Below are 19027 nucleotides of genomic sequence, written 5' to 3' on the forward strand. Positions count from 1 at the left end.
CTGGAAGGCTCTGCCCCAGGGCTGTGCACACAGGCAGAGGGCATACACTGCTCACACACCTGTGCACACACACACGTGCAAATACTGCTTGCACGCTGTGCACACATGCTTCACGCATACACATGTGGCACTTAGCTCACAGGTAGGACACACGTTTCAAATGTGCTCAGGGTCAGACATCGGAGTTCTGAGCCCCCAGCGGCTTCCCTGGGGCCACTGGCACCCAGCCGTTCCCAGTGTGCCAAGCTCTTGTGGGATCCAGCCACAACTGTGAACATCCCATGTCAATTAATACAGTGTAGGCTCTACATAAACATGTCTTCCAGGACACAGACATTGGTGCCAGGCTGCAGCCTACTATTTAACTTAGTGAGGAACAGATGCCCGTGGTCTGTCTACACTGCAGTTTACCACCGTGTTAGCAGCATGGATTACATAACACGGGTTACCACATGACAAAACACAAGTGCAGACACATCCACACACACACTGCATACCAAGGCACACAAGGACAAATGCACGACTTGCCCAGCGCACACATTCACGATGGCCAGAGCACACGTGCACACACTGCCTGCCAGTGCACGTGTGCTCACACAGTGCACAGGGCACATACATGTTCAAGGTGAAATCCTGGCTCTGTTGAAGTCAATAGAAGTTTTGCTTGTATAGGGGCAGGATATCACCCTCAATCCGCTTGATCTAAACCTTTGTGTGCCTCAGCCCAAGGTGAATAATTCGTTGTGCTGAAAGGAATAACCCACTTAGCTGAGTGAGATACTAGTGCCCGAATCCTGGTGTGCAAGATGCATCTCTGTATGGCAGCAGCTCCCTGAGATCACTGCTCTGAAGGGGACGTGTCCTTCCACACCCTTGCCCCCCCCCCTCCACTTGTCAGGGAATTGTTGGTGTGGAAAGTTCTCTGTGGTGCATATACTTGGGAGATGCTCAGCTGGCGAATGCTGCGATTGTTGGGCAGGAATAGGTGTGACAAGGTGCCCCTGCACCTCGAAGGCCCATTCCTGTGTCAGAGCACTAGGGCCCACAGCCCCCCTCATAGGCAGCAACACCAGGCCTCTTATTCCAACAGAAATGGCTGACGACTCTCCTTTGAGTGTATGAGAGCAGCTGAGTTCTGGGGCAGAGACTCAGGACTCCTGGGTCCTAGTCCTGAGTGCTGCTGACTCCTTGTGTGACTATAGGCAAGTCACTCAGCGTCTGCGTGCCTCTTTCCCTGGCCTCATGCCGGCATGAAGTGCAAACCCATATGGACTTTTCCTGTCTCCCCCTAAGCAAAACGATGGGCAGTTCACTGTGATCCAGCTAGTGGGCATGCTGCGGGGCATCGCTGCGGGCATGAAGTACCTGGCCGACATGAACTACGTACACCGGGACCTGGCTGCCCGCAACATCCTCGTCAACAGCAACCTGGTCTGCAAGGTGTCCGACTTCGGCTTGTCCCGCTTCCTGGAAGATGACACCTCGGATCCCACCTACACCAGTGCACTGGTAAAGCTCCCATCTCCAGAGCTTGGGGGGAGGGAAGGAGATGATCAAGGGGGAGGGAGAGAGAGGAGAGGTGTGGAGAGCGAGAGAAACACGGGAGGGGGGCCAGTTGGCGAGCCCTCGGCCTGGTGGTGAGCCTGTCAGACTCGGCTCATTGCTGTTGGTGTGAGCACTTCCCAAAGGGCACCACACACAGGGCCTGAATAGGGAAAGGGCAGAAGGGCTCAGACATGAAAAGCCATGAAATGAGAGCCAGGCAGAGCCACAGAGAAGGGGAAGGGTCTTGCATCCGGACGGGTTCATTCATATCGGGCTGAGGATAAGCACCCTCTGTTTCACACCCACACTCCCAAGATGGGGACGATGCATTTTGTCAGACAGAGCGGCCCAGGCCGCATGGTCAGGTGCACTGCAGGGCAGAGCTAATGGCTCACAGGAATGCCAGGGTGAGGGGGCGGGGTGGAGCTGGCGGCAGGGAGGTCTTTCATAACGGGCGTGTAAGAAGATTCTGGAATTCTAGAATTTCTCATTCTGTTTCTGTCTTTGCTTCATGGTTATCCACTTTGCTGCCCCAACTATTCATGAGGCCGCACACATCAGTTCACATCCCTGCCAGTAGCTAATGCCCTAAAGCAACAGACCGGTGTATGAAACCCAGTGCTGATAAGAAATCCGGCAATAACAAACCATGAGCTTCTTCGAACGACAGCTTCTTCTAAATAGCTTGGGGAAACCAATGACAGAAGAGTATTCACCGAACCACGGACATGGAGGGCTGGAAGGGTCCTCAAGAGGGCATCCAGTCCAGCCCGCTGTGGTGAGGCAGGGCCAGATATACCTAGACCATCCGTGACAGGCATTTGTCCAACCTGTTCTTATAGACGTCCCATGACGGGGATTCCACAACCCCCCCTGGGAAGGCTATTCCAACACTTAACTATCCTTACAGGCTACCTCTGCTCAACAAGCTAGGGGTGTGCTTCCCTGTTCACACAGACACATTTGTGCTCGCTGTCATAGAGCTAGAGCACTAAAACCAGTGTAGCCATGGGAGCACAGGGAGCATGGCACAGGCTAGCTGTGCCAAGTGCAAACTCATCTGAACCCTGTGGGTATGTCTGTGGCGAAGCTAGCCCATGCCGCTGTTCACTGCTGCCCATGCTACCAAGGCTGCACTACTCTGGTTAGCACGCTACCTCAATGAGAGTTAGTGTGAGCATGTCTACATGAGCTGGGAAACACATCAACTCCGGGTGTAGACATACTCATTGTTAGAAAGCTTTTTTTAATAACTAACCTAAATCTACCTTGCTGCATATTAAGCCCATTACTTCTTGTGCTACCTGGAGTGGACATGGAGATCAGCTGATTGCCATCCTCTTTATAACAGCCCTGAACAGATTTGAAGACTGCTATCAGGTTCCCCGCCCCCGTCTTTTTTTCTCATGACTAAACATGCCCAGCTTTTTAATCTTTCCTCGTAGATCAAGTGTTCTTGCTCATTTTTGTTGTTCTCCCCCAGACTCTCTTCAGTTTCTCCACATCTTTCCTAAAATGTGGCGCCCAGAACTAGACACAGGACTCCAGCTGGGGCCTCACCAGTGCCAATTACAGCGGGACAGTTACCTCCCATGTCTTACATACAACACTCCTGTTAATACACCCCAGCATGATATTAGCCTCGTTAGCGACTGCATCACACTGTTGACTCCTGTTCAGTTTGTGATCCGCTATAACCCCTAGATCCTTTTCAGCAGCACTAACACCTAGCTAGTTATTCCCCATTTTGTACTTGTGCATTTGATTTTAACTTCCTAAGGGAAGTACTGTTTACCTGCCTTTATTAAATTTCATCTTGTTGATTTCAGACCAATTCTCCAATTTATCAAGGCTGTTTTGAATTCTAATCCTTTCCTCCAAAGTGCTTGCAGCCCTTCCCACCTGCACGTCACAAATTTTATAAGAATATTCTCCATCCAAGTCACTATGAAAATATTGATTAATCTGGATCTATGACAGACCCCTGTTGATCCCCACTAGATATATACTTCCAGTTTGTCAGTGAACCATTGATAGCTACTCTTTGAGTACAGTTTTTCAACCAATTGTGAGCACCTCTAGACCACATTTCCCTAGTGTGCTGATGAGAATTTCATATGGGACTGTGTCAAAAGGCTCACTAAAATCAAGATAGATCATGTCTACAGCTTCTCCCCATCCACTTGGTTGAGTAACCCTGTCAAAGAAGGAAATTAGGTTGGTTTGGCATTTGTTCTTGACAAATCTATGTTGGTTGTCACTTCCTACCCTATTATTCTCTTGGTGCTTACAAATTGTTAACAATTTGTTCCAGTCTCTTTCCAGGAATTGCAGTTATGCTGATTGGTCTTTAATTTCCCGGGTCCTCTTTGTTCCCCTTTTTAAAGATAAATACTATGTTTGCCCTTCTCCAGTCCTCTGGTACCTCACCTGTCCTCCATGAGTTCTTGGAGATGATCGCTAACGGTTCTGAGATTGCTTCAGCTCCACTCCACTAACCTGCAAACCAAAAATTCCCCACAAATAACCCACCAGTTTCTTCCAACTTCTCAGCAAAGGCTTGACTAGCAGAAGCAGCATAATGCTGACATCTCACAGTACAAAGGCCTCGTTGCTGAATGAGACTACAGCACATTTACTAGGACTCAGAGAAGGAGAGTCATGAATAATTAAAACTTCACTGCACTGTTAAAGTCAGTGAACAAGGTACAGTTGTTAGTGAAGATGTTTGCTTTTTGCTTGCTAGTTTGCAGAATTCATTACTGTGCTGTAAGTCTCCCAACTGTTGGCTGAAATGCATTTTTCATAGATTCGTGGATGCATGGATCATAAGGACAGAAGGAGCCATTGTGATTATCAGTCTGGTCTGATTCCTGTGTTGGGCCATAAGACTTCCCTGAATTAATTCCTGTTTGAATTAGATCAGCTGTTTTAGAAAAAACATCCAATCTTGATTTAAAATTTTCCAGTAATGGAATATCCACCCCAGCCCTTGGTAAATTATTCCAGTGTTTAATTACCCTCACTGTTAAAAATGTATGCCTTATTTCCAGTCTGAATTTATCTAGCTTCAACTTTGAGCAATTAAACCTTTTATATCTTTGCCTGTTAGAGTGAAAAGCCTGCAATTATCAAATTTCTGTTTCCCATGTAGTTAAATATAGACTCTGATCAAATCACCCCTTAACCTTTTCTTTGTTAAGATAATCAGACAGAGCTCCTTGAGTCTTTCATCCTGTTAATTCCTTTTAAATATTGGCTCCACATTAGCTTTTTCCAGTCCTCTGGAACTTCCCTATTTCCCCAATACATTGAAAATCAACATTAGCAGTTCAGAAAACTCCTTTTGGATGTAAGGTATCAGGACCTGCTGATTTTTAAATGTCTAGCTTTAGTACTGCTGTTTAACATCCTCCTTAGTTACGGTTGAAATGGAAAGTATTTCATTGTCTTCCTATCTTATAGCTATATCATCTGGATATTTTCCAAATTCGGAACAGAAATATTTATTGAACACTTCTGCCTTTTCTGCATTATTATTGACAATTCTACCATTTCCATCTAGTAATATTCCTATACCGTTGTCAGGATTCATGTTGTTCCTAGTATACTTTAAAACCTTCTTATTGTCCTTAACTTTGTTGACCATAGAGTTCTTGTATCCTTTGCTTCCCTTATCAATTTTCTACAGTTCTCAAATTATGACTTATATTCATTATTATCAACTTCCTTTCCTTCCATTTGTTATATATGGGGGGTTTATATCTGATTTCTCTTCTTCTCTAAGCCAGGCTGTTTGTTTAACCAGTGTGGGCTTTTTTCTAGATAGTGAGATTGTTGGCTTTTTGGCATCTAGTAAAATATTTTCAAACAATTCCCAATTATCATTCACATTTTTCTATTTAATGTTTTTCTCCCAGCTTGCTTTTTCTCATTAGTGTTTTCAGCTTTGTGAAATATGCCCTTTTAAAGCCTCAACTATAGCAATGTGGACTTTATTCTGTTTGCCCATAACAAATATAATTAATCCATGATCAGCTGTACCTAAGCTATCACTAATGTTTAGTTCTGTGATCAGTTCCTCTTTATCTGTCAAAATAAGGTCTAATATAGGATGCCTTCATGGTGTATGCAACACTTTTTTGAGACAGAAAATTGTCACCTATAATATTGAGAAATTCCAAGGATGTTTTACTACTGGCAGAATGAAATTTCCAGCATACGTCACTCAGATTGAAGTCCCCCGTGACACCACAGGGTTTTTTTCCTACACATTATAGATGGGTGGTTAAGGAGGCAAATCATCTTGTTCTCTATTGTGCTTTGGTGGTCTGTAGCAGACACCAATTAGTACCCCCATCTTATGCTTTATCTGTTAGAACATTGATCCACAAGCATTCAAGATAATTGCTTCCAAGTTGTCAGTGACTCAGAAACAGGTAATGCCATTGTTTATATAGAATGCCACTCCCCATCCCCTTTGAGCCTTCATAAATAGGTTACAACTATTCATTTTAACATTCCAATTATGTGAATCATCCCCCCAGATTTCAGTAATACCAATTAAATCAAATTTATGCTCATAAATGAGCAATTTAGATTCTTCCTGTTTATTGCCCAGGCTCCTAGCACTGGTGTATAGTCAATTCAGGAATTTCTCCTCTTCGTATTCTTTGGTGTCTTGACTGATTTTGTTCTCAACCTCTTGGTTTTGTGTTAAATGAATATTCATTTGTTCCTCCCCTTTTGTTACTAGTTTAACACCATCCTGGCTACTCAAGCCAGCCTGTCCCCTTCAGGATTGGTTGCCCTTCTACTCAGGTGGAGGCCATCCAAACTGTACAGCTCCCTCTTCCACAGAAGGTAGAAAAATGTGCCAGAAAACCCAAGCCCTCCACCCTCCACCACTTACCTAGCCAGTGATTCACTTCCAAAATCTTCTGCCTTTCATCGCTCCTAGGACAGGAAAGATCTTTGAGAAGACCATTTGGACATTCCTCTCCCTCAACACTCTTCTGAGTTCCCTGAAGCCATGTATAGCCGGGGAGGTATCGCGTGAAGCAGCATTGTTAGTACCTATAAGCACCATCACAAATGGATCCTTCCCGCTGACTTCAGATGCACATCGAGTCTTAGAGTCACAGCTCCACTTTCACTCTCTTCTTCAAGGAGCGATCCAGCGACAGTCCTTTAGAGATGGTGGCCATGGTTGTAACCATCTGCCTTGGTAACAGGAACCATTCCATCCATCCAGAGTTTGGGGAGCGTTACTGCTCTCTGTGATTCCTCATGCAGCGAGAGAGACAGCCAAAGGGTCTGATTGCCAGAGACATTCAGAAGACCGCCAGCGATTGGGACTCTTTCCTAGAAGGTGTGCTAATGTAAGCAAGGCCTGTTTCCCTCCGTGTAGAGATGCAAGCACAGGGGGACGGATCAGACCTGGTCTAAGTGGACTTGCACCCGGTCATGAATTCCAGGCGCAAACTCGAGTGCCCCATGTAAGGGTGAGTCTTTGCCATGCTAGCGGAGGGACCAGGGAAATGCTCTCACTCGGGGCAGTGGCTCATGCTTGAGTAACAGCCACCCAGCCGAGGTTCACTGCCACGCTCTCCTGCTCTGTGTGGCTGGCGCACCTGTGGGAAGGGAGGGAGATGGCACATGCAGACCCCACGCCTGTGTGCCATCGCCTCCTGGCACACGTAACAGCTGGATTGGAGAAGTGCTGAAATGGACATGAATTGGGCCCAGGGTGACTCTGCTGGGGAACAACAGCCCTGAAGCATGGGAATGTCACCTGCCCTGCAGAGAGGAGTGTTGTGTTTTATAGGAATGCAGTGCTGGCCAATAGTATTTGCCTTTCATGGCTGGACTGGCTGGAAGATGCTGGGATGAAGTTCTCTGTCTAGGCCTCTGGAACTTCCTCGTCCCCAGTCTGGGTCCTTGAGCACTCATGCTGCATCTGATCCCTCTTGGGGCACCTTCTCTGCTCAATCCAGACCTGGAAAGCTTCTCATTTTATCTGAAGTTCAGTGGGTCTGATCAGACCACAGAGGGCATTTAGGGTAATTGCACTGTTACTGTGTCTAGCATCTGTAGTGGTCTGAGACTGTTTCACCTAACAGGAGCCCTAGTAAGAGGGAGTAGATAATTATTCTTCACGTGGACCAGATCTGTCTCACCTCAACCAGCTTAAACCAATAGTGACTCCAGTGCATTTACTCTGTTTACATGAGGGTAACAGCAGAACGTGTACCTATATGACCCTCTATAATAAAAAGATAGCCACAAATCTTCCAGCATGGGAACTCTAGCCCCAGGAGTATCATGCATCCCACAAATGTTGAACAATTAAACAGGGCATCTTTTAAATATCAGCATTTATCCTTCCACTGGGATAACTAGCTGACAGCAAGAGGATGGAGAGAAACTCAAAAGAGAAGAGTCAGGATTTTCTATATTTTTACATACTAATTTTTCTTCAAATGAATCTATTGGCACAAGTGGCCTTAGGTATGGGAGTCCAGAGATCACAGCAGTTTGTAGGAGAATGGTACTCATATAAACCCAGTCTGTAGGCAGCCTGCAGTCAGAGCAGCTCAGGGTTTCATCCTTCTTGCAAGACAGGGAGGAATAAATTGATTCATGTCCAGGTAGCCCACTGGTTCCAAAAGGGCAGTCCTTGTCTAACCCTGCATAGGAGTACTGATTTGTGTAAGTGTGGAGAGGGGTAAATTCTGGTCAAGGAACTTTGGCATGTTAGTAATTTCATTGCTCAGAATTCTAGTTATCTGCCCAGTGGCTCCATTTCACTGGTTCATTGTATGCAAAGACTCCAGATCTCATCCTTCTCTCTTTCTCTCACTCTCCTTCTCTCTGTTCCTTTCCTGCAGGGTGGGAAGATCCCGATCCGGTGGACGGCACCTGAAGCAATTCAGTATAGGAAATTCACATCAGCCAGCGACGTGTGGAGCTACGGCATAGTCATGTGGGAGGTGATGTCCTATGGGGAGCGGCCGTACTGGGATATGACCAATCAAGATGTAAGTTATCAAGAGAGATGTGGTGGAAACATTGAAATCTGCCGTAGGCATGGAAAAGGCAAAGGCTCCCTACATGGTTAGGCTGAACTCAGCCTGAAGCATGCTGGGGGGATTCTCTGGCCATGAGAGTTATCTTCATGGCCATATCCTTTGGCAGAAATAATAGGGCTGGCTCTGACCTCCTCTCAGGCCCATATATGTCTCTGTGGCTAGGTGCAGGGGCCATACAGGAGGTACAAGGGGCCAGAGAAGAATTCCTCCAGCTCAGAAGTAGCATAGGGCTGACATAAGCAGCCTATACCACTCCCCCTTGCAAGCTGTAGGGTAGGGAGCATGTCAGAGGTGAGAGGGGGCCCTTTGGGGCTGGGGGATGTGCTCTTTTAGTGCTGAGTGCTAAGGGGGATCTCCCATAGGCAGTCCAAAGGAGGCCCCCGGGGCACTGGGGAGGGTTTCAGTCCCTGCTGCAGCACAGGGTATGGGGGGTGCCACGGTGACATAAAGCCACTATAGCAGGCTTCGCTCAGGCACCAGCAGGCCTAGTGGTCAGGCTGCAGCCAAACAGCCTCTCCGCTGCTGGGCCCCCAGGCTCAAGGTCACAGTTCATTGCCCCCATGGTGTCCTCCACGATCTCTCAGGCAGCCAGAGGAAGAGGGAAGGACAGCGGAACCCAGGCCCTCCCCCGCAACCAGGTCCTGGCTCAGCGCCCTCGGGGAGAGAGGTGGCTCCGTCCCTTGTGGCTGCCACACCTGATCAGCATCCCCTGGGCTGCTTCCTACCGTCCCTCTTTCCTTTCGGTGTTGGGTGTGGCCCCAGCCTTCTGTTTACACAATCTCATTAGTTCGGGGCTTCAGTCGGGCGGTGGGGGGGTGCTGCTTCCCAGCTCACCCTCAGAGTCTAGTTGTGAGTACCCCCTTCGTCAGAGGCAAGGGGGATCCCAGCCGATTCTTACTCACAGTCGTGGTTAGGGTTGCCAGGCATCCGGTTTTCGACTGGAACGCCCGGTAGAAAAGGGACCCTGGCGGCTTCGGTCAGCACCGCTAACCAGGCGGTTAAAAGTCCGGTCGGCAGTGCGGTGGGGCTAAGGCAAGCTCCCTGCCTGCCCTGGCTCTGTGCAGCTCCCCGGAAGCAGCCGCCATGTCCGGCTCCTAGGTGCCTGGGTGGCCAGGGAAGCTCTGGGCGCTGCCCCTGCCCTGAACGCTGGCTCTGCAGCTCCCATTGCCTGGGAACTGCGGCCAGTCAGAGCTGTGGGGGCGGTGCCTGTGGGTGTAGACACTGCACAGAGCTGCCTGGTTGCCCCTGCACCTGGAAGCCGGACATGGCTGCTGCTTCCGGGAGCCACGCGGAGCCAGGGAGGGAGGGAGGGAGGGAGGGCGGGCAGGGTGGAAGCCAGTCAGCCCTGCTGTGCTGCTGACCAGGAACCACCTGAGGTAAGTGCCGCCCGACTAGAGTCCGCACCCCGAACCCCCTCCCACGCCCCGAACCCCTGCCCCAGATCGGAATCCCCTCCCACACCCTAACTCCCTCCCAGAGGCCGCACCCCTCACCTCCTCTTGGCACCCCATTCCCCTGCCCAGCCCTGGGCTGCCTTTTGGAGCCCACACCCTGCACCCCAACCCCACCCCTGCACCCCAACCCCAGCCCTGATGCCCCTCCCGCACCCAAACTTCCTCCTGGAGCCCGCACCCCCTCCTACACCCCAACCCCAGCCCCGATGCCCCTCCTGCACCCAAACTCTCTCCCGGCACCTGCACCCTTTCCTGCACCCCTAACCCCTCATTCCTAGCCCCACCTCAGAGGCCACACCCCAACCCCCTGCCCCAACCCCCTGTTCCCGCACTCCAAACCCCTCAGCCCCAGCCTCCACCTGCACCCCAAACCCCTCATCCCTGGCCCCACCTCAGAGCCCACATCTCCAGCCAGAGCCTGCACACCCTCCCACACCCCAACCCTCTACCCCAGCTCTGAGCCCATTCCCACACTCTGAATCCCTCGGTCCCAGTCCAGAGCCCCCTCCTATAACCCAAACCCTACATCCCCAGCCCCACCCCGGAGTCCTCACCCCCTCCCGCAATACCAACCCCCTGCTCCAGCCCAGTGAAAGTGAGTGAGGATGAGGGAGGGCAAGCGATGGAGGGAGGGGGGATGGAGGGAGTGGGTGCAGGGCCTCTGAGAAGGGGCGGGGCGAGGGCATTTGGTTTTGTGCAATTAGAAAGTTGGTAACCCTACCCTTCCCCTGTAGATTGCTCTGCCTCAGCAGCTGCAGCCAGACTCTCCTCCCCCTGCCGGAGCTCCCTTGTAAGCAGGTCCTCCCTAGGGAGCATGCCGGGCAACTGCTGAGGGCCAGGCCTTCTTGGCCCAGACGACTCCACCACTCCTTTTACCTTAAACCCCCTCACAGCCACCTTGCCCCTTCTTCCCTCTTGGGAGGTGCAGCAGAGTCTAACCCTCCATTGAGACCCATCAGCTCCATGGAACTAGCATGGGCTTAGCAGTAAGGCTCTGCCTTGTGAAGGATCCACAGCTGGGGACAGTCACTATCAGGCAATGTCGCTGAAGCTCAGGAGAGCCCCTGCACAGAGCACCGGAGAATGGAAACATTCTGCACTGTAAAGGCCTTGTCGCCTGGGACATTCCCTCGCAGCAAGCCTCAGGACTCAGACACCCTTCTGTGAGAGACCCCGACCCGTTCTTTCCCTGCTAGAGCCCATTTTCAGAGCCTTTCCTCACAGGCCATCCTTGTAGCCTGCGCTCTCCACAAGCTGGGCATGGTTCTGGCTGGTGACGCAAGACTGTTGTGTGCAGTCAGCTGTTTCCATCCTTGGGGGGCAAACAGGCATTAGTGCAAAATGGAGGCCCCAATGTGTGTGTCACTTACTCTGGGACCTGGAGATTCCCCTGGGCTCTGCCCCCTTATCCCAGTGCAGGCACATAGCTGTGATTTACACCTCCTCGTGGTGGAAATGCAGCCACTCCCACAGTTCCTCTCTTCCAGGCAGAATAGTTCACCGAACGCCACCCCTTTGGGGTGCCCCAGGAGTGCTCCATGAAGGAGGGTTATCTGTAGATTTGTGAATGTGTAATCAGCTAATAGAAGGAGCACCAGCAAGTGGCACTTAAGGATATGTAGCATTGTTCATCAGTCAGGCGTGGTAAAGGGGTGTTTGCAAATGGCTTCCTAGTTAACACTAGTGTAACCAGCATCCAACTGCACCGATCCAGTGCATCCTTCTGTGCCCAGCATTTCTCTCTCCCTGGCGGCTGCGTAGGAATGTAGGCGTAGGTGCTCACAAGAACTCCGTTAGGTCTGGAGGCCACCGCCCTCCTTCTCAGGGAGAGAGACCCCAGCTCCCTCCCCCTTCTCTCACCTGCTGAGGGACGGGCGCAGAGGTGGTCAGAATATTTTTGACAAAGCCAAAACATTTTTCAGAGGCATGTCAGTTTTCACCAGTCCAGAGCTCTATAAAAACTTAATAACGTCCCTACTGGGTCAGACCAATGCTCCATCTAACCCAGTATCCTGTCTCTGACAGTGACCAAGGCCAAGTGCTTCAGAGGGAATGAACAGAACAGGGCAATTACCAAGTGATCGAATCCCTGTCGTCCAGTCCCAGCTTCTGGCAGTCAGAGGTGGCTCACTTCTGACCAGGCTTGTGGTTAGGGCACTGGCCTTGCATGTGGGAGACCAAGGCTTGAGTCCTTGTTCAGCCCGACTCAGTATAATCTGTGACAAAAACTCAGCTCTGAACTGGGAAGAGTTTAGGCCTTTGGAGCTGGGTCTGCCACATCCCAGGCTAGCACCCTAGCCACCTCGCTATAGAGTGTGCGAGTTAGTGTCTGTCTGGTCAGACGTGACCGCAGAGCCTTGGACCCAAAACTTCCCACTGCAGATTAGCCTCCTGAGTCCAGGGTGTGAGAGTCGGAAGGAGCCAGGAAGAGGAGGTGAGGCAGAGAGCGCAGGGCTGGCAGCTGGGTAGGTGGGGATTTGCTGGGTCAATGCCAGATCCAAGATCCTGATGCCTGTGTGATGACTGTCCCCAGCCCCACTCCCCCGGTGCGCCCCCTTCCCTCCTTTCTGTCTTGGATAGATCTGCCAGCCGGAGAGAGAGCGGGGAGAGGGGACAGTTCACATCTCTCAGGAGAGGGTTTTCTCCAGCCCTTGACCAGGAGCCGAGAGCCACACAAAGCACACTAGGGATTCCTCAGGTTAGGCCCGGACAGGCTGAGCGGGGCACATCCTCACTGGCCAGTGCTGCTGCTTGGAATGGTGGGCAAGGGGCTTGTGGGATCCACAGTTTAGCACTTGTGAGGATGTGGGCGTGTCCCAGCAGCATTGTAGTGAGTGCAGAGCTCTCCCTGCACGCAGCTCTGTCAGTGCACCTCAGCACCACCCTGCACCCAGCCCTGGGCTCTGCCAATGTCCCTCAGTGCTGACTGGCAGCCCCCCGCGATTCCAGTCCTTGGCTCAACGCAGAGATGTGCGGCTCCGTGGTACCCCTCCATCCTGACCAGTAGCCCACCTGCTATTCCAGCTTTGGATTCCCTTTGCACACCCTCAGCTCTGCCAGTGCCCCTCAGTTATGACTGGCAGCCCCCTGCTCTTCCAAGCCTCACATTGCAGGTCGGTACATGCACACACGTATTTTACCCTATACCTTGGACTTGATCTCCCACCTTCCGCTGCTATTCCAGTTCTGGGCTCCCCACACGGTTCTGCCTGAATCCTGACTCGCTGTATCCCTGTTGTTCTCATTCAGGGTCTCTCTCCACAGCAGGGAATGAGTTGCACTGTATTGTACTGCATTGTATATGGTGAGTTGCTGTTCTCATGTAGCTAAGCAATCCTGAGGGTTAGGTGTGTGACCTTTCCATTGCCACCTTCTCTGGGGTGAGCTCTTCCTTCTCTCTCATTGCTAGGCAAGTGCCGTAGCTGACTGCAGTCTCTGAGACTCTGACATTTCATTTAGTCGGCACAAGGGGCTCTTGTCTGGAGCCAGAGCAGCCTGCTCTGAAGTGCCCACCGCTTTGTCTCTTCTTCCTGTCGCGCTGGCGACCAGCTAGTTCTGTGCCCCAGGGCACAGCCCAGGGGACGCCCAGGGGGATGACAAGAGAGCTTCCCAGAAGCTTTCCTCGCTGCATGGCTCTGTGTGAGGAACAGGCTGCCCTCTGAACAGACCATACCACATTCGAACAGCCTCCTGACTCTGGTGCACCCGCATCATCCTGGCCAGGGCGGCAGCTGCACGGTCCAGACACTGCTAATGGTGGCAAAGGAAAGGGGCAGGATGTTCCTAGGGGAAGCCCTGCTGGGCGTGGGGATGCATGTAGGTACTGTATGCATGGAGAGGCCAGCATCCCCCAGGCATACATGGGGGCATGGAGAAGCCAAAGAGGCAACCGAGCAGCAGCTCCTAAGCACGAGTATATATGCCAGCATAAGTCTATATGCCAGCTGTTTTCTTGCAGGCTTTTGTAAAAGGTTTTCTAGCGTCCGCTCCATGGGTGACCCTGCTGCCTCCCCCTCCCCATTCTGTTATCCACGCTGGAGCTTAGGTTGCTCCTGCAATCGGGGCAGTGGTGTGGACCTGGCTCAGGGTGTGTCTGCACTGCAAATAAAAGCCTGCAGCTAGCCTGTGCCAGCTGACTTGGGCTTGGGCTGCAGGGCTCTTTCATTGCAGTGGAGACTGCCAAGCTCAGGCTGCAGCCCTGGCTCTAGGACCCTCCCATCTCTGAGGGTCCTCGAGCCTGGGATCCAGCCTCACCCTGGAAGTCTGAGCCCCGCAGCCTGAGCCCCGCAAGCCAGCCCTGCAGCCCTGAGTCGGCTGGCATGGGGCAGCCATGGGTGTCGAGCTGCAGTGTAGACATACCCTAAGTACACACAGCTGCCTGGGAGGCCGTGGTCAGTACAGCCCCATCTGATGAAATGGCACCAGTGCACAGAAAGGCCGGGGACCATTAGGATGGAGGGAGCAGAGAACACTGCCAGTGGGGAGGGGACATGCGGCAGAGCTGCCCCATTAGTAACCCAGGTCTGCCCCTCAGGCTCCATTCCATGGATGGGGCCAGGGAGCAAACTAGGTTTTTCCTTCCCACTGTGGGTGTCATTACCATAAAAATAACTGACCTGCCCATGCTTGCAGAGGTATGTCACCAGTGATTCAGTGCGACAGAGGGACCCAGCCTCTGTGGTCTAAGGTTGTCCATGCCCGGTACTCCCTGAAGACGAGATGATGAACAATGCGACTTCAGCGGGCACTTCTTTGGCACACGATACTTGCGCTGTCCCACCCCTCCTTGCTACTCCCACTGCATTGACCTTGTCACTGCGGTTTGTCTTGCAGGTGATAAATGCAATAGAGCAGGATTATCGGCTGCCCCCTCCCATGGACTGCCCCAACGCCTTGCACCAGTTAATGCTCGACTGCTGGCAGAAGGACCGGAACCACAGGCCCAAATTCGGGCAGACTGTCAACACGTTAGACAAAATGATCCGAAACCCCAATAGCCTGAAAGCCATGGCACCCCTCTCCTCCGGGTAGGTATCTCTTCTGTCGCCTCTGAGCGTCTCTTTCAAACTGAGCTCCATCAATGCCAGGTACAGTGTGTCCACACCAGACTGTGAAATCTGAAGGTATGCCTGGGCATTTCCATTATTTACAGGTGGCAGTGCCTTCCGGCGGTTGAAGCAAATGCACCTCCCTTTGGTCGGGATTAACAGTGCGTGTGTCCTCCTCTGTAACATGTCCCGAGCCATGCGTTACAGAAAACTGGGAGAATACAAAGAGGTTTCTACAGGCTTCAGCTCACTGGGCAGCATTTTTAAGTTCTCTTAGAAAACCAAGTACCCAGGTTCTAGTCCAGACATTGACCTTTGCCAAGTAATGGATCCATTACACGGCTCAAGTTCCTGGTAAGCATGTGTAGAAGATATCCTGGGGAGGAGAGAGTGTCAGAAATCCAGATACTGTTTGTGACAGTGGGCTGCCTTTTCAACCTGTCACGGCCCCGGTGTCGGACGAAAGGCCCTTGATAACAGGGTGGATTTGCAAAAAGCTGAAAAGGAAAAGGGAGGGTTCGTTTCTTTTACAGAAATAACCGAACTTTCCCAATTCTGATTTTGTGTCATGAGGGAATAGCTGGTACTGGGGCTGGGTGTCTTGCTTGGGGAGGAGAGGGAGGTTGGCCCGGAGCTCTGCGCTGGGTCAGAACCAGGAGGAAACCTGAGCTGGTTCAGTCAAGGAGCTAGAGCATCCCAGCCGCTATTTGGGACTTCTGCAGCTCCCTTACTTTTGTTTTTTCTTTCTTCCCTGTGCCCCAAGAGCCCCCAGCTCCCGTCCCTGGGAGGAAGTGCTTGGATAGCCCTCCTCGTAGCCACCTAGCCACTTAACCTCACCAGGCTCCCTGAAGGAGCAAAGAGACTTTGGCACTTCCCAGGCAGACCTGTTTGTCAGTAACAATACGGACTTCACAGGCACTTGGCCCCTTCTCAGAGCAAACCAAAGGGAGTGAGCCCAGAGAAAAGGCAGATTTTAATGAGCTGAGGACATCTGCAGCCCTGCAACATCAGTCCTCATTAGTGATTGGCCCTGGAGGGAGCTCGCTTAAACGCAGCCGCGGCCAAACGGCTAGCAGTGAGGGCTGGCACCAGCATACAGTCAAGTGCAGCCTTGCTGCTCTGACAAATACATCTGTGAAGAGCTAGAAAGAGGATGCTGGCGCCACAAGATATTGTGTAGACGGGAGACGGAAGTGTGGGTAGGCAGTAGGATGTGAGTGACTTTACAGATGCTACTGACTTGTCATTATGAATTGTTATCCTCACAGGTCTGCTTTGTTACAACTAAAACTAGGGATCCCCTTTAGGGGTACAACAATTCTATTAATTTCTACTGCATCTCTGAGCTGAGCTCCCCAGAGCCCCGTGCAGACATGCCTCTCAACCCCACCCCCTGGAGTTCAGTATTATAGAATCATAGAACATCAAGGTTGGAAGGGACCTCAGGAGGTCATCTAGTCCAACCCCCTGCTCAAAGCAGGACCAATCCCCAATTTTTGCCCCAGATCCCAAATGGCCCCCTCAAGGATTGAACTCACAACCCTGGGTTTAGCAGGCCAATGCTCAAACCACTGAGCTATCCCTCTCCCCCTAAAAGACTGGTGCCATCATAGAATATCAGGGTTGGAAGGGACCTCAGGAGATCATCTTGTCCAACCCCCTGCTCAAAGCAGGACCAATCCTCAGTTTTTGCCCCAGGTCCCTAAATGGCCCCCTCAAGGATTGAATTCACAACCCTGCGTTTAGCAGGCCAATGCTCAAACCACTGAGCTATCCCTCCCCCACAAGGGATAGTGTCCCCATTTCACAGATGGGGAAATTGAGAAAGAGAAGGGACGCAATGTACTCACGACCACATAGTAAATCAGGGATAGAACTGGGGATAGCACCCAGATCCCCATCATATGCTTAGATTAATAGAGTTATCTATTCCAAGGCCAGAAGAGACCACTGTGATCATCTTCTCTGACCCTCTGTGTAACACAGATCATAGGTCATCACCAAAATAATTCCTAGAGCATATCATGTAGAAGAAAATCCAGTCTTGATTTTAAAAGGGTCAGTGATGAAGAATTCACCATAACCCCTGGTAAATTGTTCCAGTGGGGGTTAATTACGCTCACTGTTACACCTTATATCCAGTCTGAATTGTTCTAGCTTCAACTTCCAGCCATTATGTTCCATCGTGATATATCGTTCTCTGCTAGATTCAAGAGGCCATTGTTAAATATTTGTTCCCCATGATCGATCTAAATTTGAGCTGCTAAGGGGAAGGGAAGGGTAACATTTTATCCAGCCCCACAGCTTTCTGTACTGTTGGTCCACACTTGGGTAAAGTCATCTACACAGGGACAGATGATGAATGAACTTGCTGCAGGGGCATTCCAGGGTTTGCCCCACCTTCCACAGTCAACAAAGGGTAAAGAAAGCCCCTCACAGGCTGCCACTAACTTCTGCTCATTTTTGGTCTCTCTTCTTCAGGATTAACCTCCCTTTACTGGACCGCACAATCCCTGATTACACCAGTTTCAACACGGTGGATGAATGGCTGGATGCCATCAAGATGGGCCAGTACAAGGAGAGCTTTGCCAGTGCCGGCTTTGCCACCTTTGACATGGTGTCACAGATGACCATGGAGTAAGTGCCAATAGCAGTAGTTACAAACCAGATGCAAAGACCTCAGGATTCTTGCAACAATTGGCCATTATCAGATTTGAGGTTTCTGAGCTTTATATTAATCTTATCGTTACGCAATATTAATAATTTTTTGCCAGAAAAAGAAAACAACCCCCCCAATCATTTCTAATCTTTTCTATTCCTGCTTTTCCTCATTAATCCACGGGCTGAGTATCTGTCTACTAGATATTTCTACACCATTCATCTCCATGCTATCCGATTGGTTTTCTCCCTCCTATGAAGGTGCAGTTCTGCATGGGGTTCTCCAAACCCCGTAATTAGCACAACAATGTCAAGGGGGAACAGTAAACATTACAGGCGGGCACAAGGCAGTTCTTCTGCCACTGGAGGGCACTTTGGGATGCCATGATCCCAATGGATTCATTGCTGACAAGACTTGCATATTGCATACAAGTCGCTCCCTGAAGAAGGACTCTGAGAGTCAGGATGGTCTCCCGTTCATTCCAAATAACCCTGCACACATCTGAAACAATGGTATGCCCCCCACCCCCATCCAACAGTAACAACAATATAGCAGGCTCTCCGGAGACGAGCAGGCTGCTGAAATGCCAGCTCCAGTGGGCTGTGGGCTGCTGGAATCCCTTAGGGCCTTGATGTGTCTATTAAAAGATTTGTGGCCAGGTGCATCAAACTTTGGAAGCCCTGCCCGAGACAGTGGAATTAATGACCCATGCGGTAAGGCTGTCTGTAAGCACTGGAATGCTTTGTTTTCTTATGGGTCTGGGGCAGGGCAGCCTTCAGGTGAGCACACGTACAGCTGATGGTCAATCGAAACCCATTCAGCCAAACAGCCAAACTGACTTTTTTTGTTTTGTTCTTTGCCTGGAAATATCTATGGGACCGTTCTGAACGTGTCCATGTATCCACAGCAGCTCCACGACTGCTAGAGATGGCTTATGAAGCCTACAGGCTGAGCTTAGAAACGACAGTAACAGGTGCCCTAGGACAATCAGAGCAACTGAAGGAGGGCGAGAGGGAGGCTCTGGGTAGGGAAGAAGCACTGGTACACAAGCTGGGGAACACAAAGTCAGCACTATGACCCCAAAGCTCTGCCAAACAGGTGACTGGTGTTTGCAGTGTTTCCAATAAAAACATACCCAAATTCAGCCTTCTCCAAGTCTCTGGGCTGAGAAGCTGCAGATGACTGTATATACAGAGCTGGTTGCTGAGTGAGTGGATTTGAAACGTTTCT

At 50.8% G+C, this 19027-nt stretch overlaps 1 protein-coding gene across 3 annotated transcripts in view; it reads left to right on the forward strand.

Annotated features, from left to right (window-relative positions):
* Positions 1-19027, forward strand: part of EPHB2 (EPH receptor B2) — a 167517-nt gene that overhangs the window by 137889 nt on the left and 10601 nt on the right. For all 3 annotated transcript variants that reach the window (XR_006286457.1, XM_027820662.3, XM_027820668.3), the window contains exons 11-14: positions 1294-1509; positions 8436-8585; positions 14924-15117; positions 17620-17775. Coding sequence is in view for 2 of the 3 variants with exons in the window: in XM_027820662.3 (XP_027676463.2) it covers positions 1294-1509; positions 8436-8585; positions 14924-15117; positions 17620-17775 (716 nt within the window). In the remaining variant the exon portion in view is untranslated. The remainder of the gene's footprint in view (positions 1-1293; positions 1510-8435; positions 8586-14923; positions 15118-17619; positions 17776-19027) is intronic.

The sequence above is a fragment of the Chelonia mydas genome, chromosome 18, assembly GCF_015237465.2.
Source record: "Chelonia mydas isolate rCheMyd1 chromosome 18, rCheMyd1.pri.v2, whole genome shotgun sequence".
Taxonomy (NCBI): Eukaryota; Metazoa; Chordata; order Testudines; family Cheloniidae; genus Chelonia; species Chelonia mydas.